This window comes from Carettochelys insculpta, chromosome 1 (genome assembly GCF_033958435.1).
Source record: "Carettochelys insculpta isolate YL-2023 chromosome 1, ASM3395843v1, whole genome shotgun sequence".
NCBI classification, from domain to species: Eukaryota; Metazoa; Chordata; order Testudines; family Carettochelyidae; genus Carettochelys; species Carettochelys insculpta.
This window is the reverse complement of record NC_134137.1, coordinates 64,916,460-64,919,698: the sequence shown is the minus strand read 5'-3', so window position 1 is coordinate 64,919,698 and position 3,239 is coordinate 64,916,460. Positions and strand designations below refer to the sequence as shown.

At 42.8% G+C, this 3,239-nt stretch overlaps 1 protein-coding gene across 1 annotated transcript; it reads left to right on the top strand.

Annotated features, from left to right (window-relative positions):
• Positions 1–1,949: 1,949 nt before the first annotated feature.
• CBY2 (chibby family member 2) lies at positions 1,950–2,972 on the top strand. Its single transcript, XM_074982795.1, has one exon. It carries the CDS (start codon positions 1,950–1,952, stop codon positions 2,970–2,972), a length of 1,023 nt encoding a protein of 340 aa, XP_074838896.1.
• The last annotated feature ends 267 nt before the right edge of the window (positions 2,973–3,239 follow it).

Genomic DNA, 3,239 nt, shown 5'->3' with positions numbered 1-3,239 from the left:
ACCTAGACAAATTAAAGGATTGGGCCCAAAAAACTGTTGAGGTTTAACAAGGAAAAGTGAAGAGTTCTACACTTAGGGTCGAAGAATCCCAAGCACTGATACAGGCTAGGCAGAAGCTGTGCAGAAAAGGATCCAGGGATTACAGTAGATGAGCAGTTGGATATGAGTCAACAACCAAGAAAACTAATGGCATATAATGGGTTGCATTAGTAGGAGCATTGCCAGCAGATCACAGGAAGTGATTATTCCTCTTTTCAGCACAGGTGAGGCCACATCAGGAGTATTGTGTGCAGTTTTGGTCCCTGCCCCAATACAGAAAGGAGGTGGACAAATTGTAAAGAGTCTGACAGAGATCTACAAAAATCATTAGTGGGTGGGGGCGCGTGACTTATGAGGAGAGGTGGATGGAACCGGGCTTATTTAGTCTTCAGAAGAGTGACAGAAGATTTGATAGCAGCCTTCAACTACCTGAAGGGGGATTCCAAAGAGGAAGGAGTCAGGCTATTTTCACTGGTTGGTTGTGCTCTGAGCAGGGGATTGGACTAGATGACCTCCTGAGGTCTCTCCCAATCCTAATCTTCTATGATTCTGGGCTGTAGGCATCCTTCAGTCTGCATAGACTATGGATCGTGCCCTTTATAGTTTCAATTGAGGACTTCATTCACACTTTTCTTTTGCCAAAAGTGTTCTTAGCATCTTACAAGCAAACAAGAGCCCTGCAAACCATCTGAATAGACTGAATGGGATGCAATAAGTGGCAGAAAGCCAGCTGAGGGATTCAAGGAGAATTGTGAGAGAAAGATGACATTAACAGCAACATTTTGGACCAAGTACAGGAGAAAAGTGAATGAAGAGGTGTCAAGTCACACGTTTTTGTAATTACGTTGTGGTCAAGCAGTGGGAATAGTAAAGAAATGTGGTTTTTGGTTATATGAAACAGGAAAAAGTGCTAGTACTTATTAGCAAGAAACAAGATTTAGGAGAAGGGGTAGCAAAACAGTCAGATATAATACTGAAATGGTTAAGTCTGGGGAGCAGGAGGAACCTACCAAAGGATATAATGAAAGAACTAAAGGGGATCAGAAAGAAACATGAGAAATTCTTTTTAGACTGACTATGTTTAAGATGATGGCAGAACATGCAAGAGAAACATCAATGAGGAAACAAGGGCTGTTGCTGTGGTTTGGTGCTGTGGTTTGGTCTTTTTGGTCATTTTGTGTGTGCATATGGCACCATTTTGTGCTCTATATCATCATAGATTTCCAGATAATTTTGATCTAATCTGACCTCCATAATACAGGCAACAGAAATTAAACTACTAATTTTTCCACCAAGGACTAAATTTTCGAAGATGTTCAGGTGCATAAAGATGCGGATGGATACTTTTGAAAAATCCCACTGAGCAAGTTAGATGCCTAACTCCCACTGATACCAATAAGACTCAGACATTTAACCTGCTAAGATACTTTTGAAAATTGGGCCCCAAATTTATAACATCTGTTAATTCCTTTGCTTTGAATAGTTTGGGGACGAAATATCATAAGGCGCTAGAGTTCAGTATTTTGGCCCATTTTTAGCCCGTTAACTGTGCTTAGAATGACTCTATGATGTACCTAAAACTGTGGGTAGATACATGTAATATTAGTTTTGCTAACGTCTGCAAAATTGTTTTCATCCAACATGTCCACATAGTCGGCAGCTTATCAAGGAACAGACTTTGGGAAATAGATTTATTTGCTTATTTCTTGTTGAATTGAGTTCCAAGTTGTCATTGATCTTCATAACTAATCCTATTTATTTGCATTCCATATTCCAGCAGTCTCAACTGCACTGACCCCTCACTATCTACTCATTACCGAGGACAGCAATCTTCTTCATAGCTACCGAAGAGAGCCTTTCCACAGAAATTTCTTCACTTTGTTATCAGCCTCACATTTCCTTTTGACCTGATGAATCACCTTATGCAACAGGCTGAACTTGATGTGGATTATATTCCCCCGCGGGTCAAGCTGAGTGATGAGACATTTGTGTTTGTAGATGGCAAGTGGGTGAGTGAGACCTACCACCAACCACCCTTTGCTTCCCAACAGAAACATTTCAACAAGAAGATGCAGAATGACTGGACTCTCTGGGAGGAGAACAAAGCACTCTGGGAAGAGAACAAGGCCCTCCGGATTGAAAACAAAGCCCTTCGGGAAGAGAACAAAGCTCTCCAGTGCCTCCGGACACAGAACAAAGCCATCCAGGTTATTTATGATGATACCCTCCAGCAGGTTCTCCAGAAGGAGAACAAACCCTTCCCAATCTTACGAGAAAGGAACATAGGCTTCCAGATCAACCCAGAGAACAAGGCCCTACAGGTTGTTCAGGAAAAGAATAGGGCTTTACAGGTACTCCGGGAGAAGAACAAAGTGGTCCCAGTCTTTCAGAAGGGCAACAAAGCAGTCCCAGTCTTCCAGAATGAAGGCCAAGCTCTCCCAGTCTTCCAGCAGGAGACCAAAGCCATCCCAGTTGAGGAGAACAAGGGTGATGTCCCTGGCTTCCAGGAGGACAGCAAAGCCAACCCAGAGCAAAGTGAGATGGAAGCTGGCCCAGCCTCCCAGAAAATGAGCAATGCTGGCCTGGATATCTTGGAGGAAAGCAAAGCTGTCACAGCCCAGGGGGAGAACAAAGTGGCCCCAAGCATTCAGGAGGAAAATGTGGCCCTTCAGGCTGTTCAGAAGCTAAGCCAAACCCTACAGGCCCTGCTCAAAGACAACCAGGTCCTTCTGGAAGAGAAAAAGGCAGTCCAGGTTCTTCAGGAAGAGAACAAAGTGTTCTGGGAGGAGAACAATAAGTTGAAGCTGCAGCTAACGACAATGAAAGGCACAGTGTCAGAGATCATGGCCCGGATGGAAATACTGCATAAGGAACTCAATTCACTTTCTCCTGTGCAGCATAATGAGATGAAGAAGCCAGACGGGGGCTGGTAAATGAATATCAACAAGGAGAAATGCACAGCTTGGAGCCAAACACCTGCTAGTTGACATTTGATGAAAAAGCTCTCTTCTTGTTTCCAATAAAGTCCTGGTGGGGATTCAGAAAAAAAAATGGGGGGTATTGATTTAATCTGAAACTAACGTAATATTTTATCAACTTATTTTCTTCCTTGATAACATGCATATTGATATGTGTCATTAAGTTGCTTTGTCAGACATATTTCCTAGCTTCACGTAAACAAAAATTTCATCTGGTGATAG

What these genes read in the sequence shown, in the direction of transcription:
- CBY2 (XM_074982795.1), top strand. Translation starts at nt 1,950, where the DNA reads ATGAATCACCTTATGCAACAGGCTGAACTTGATGTGGATTATATTCCC.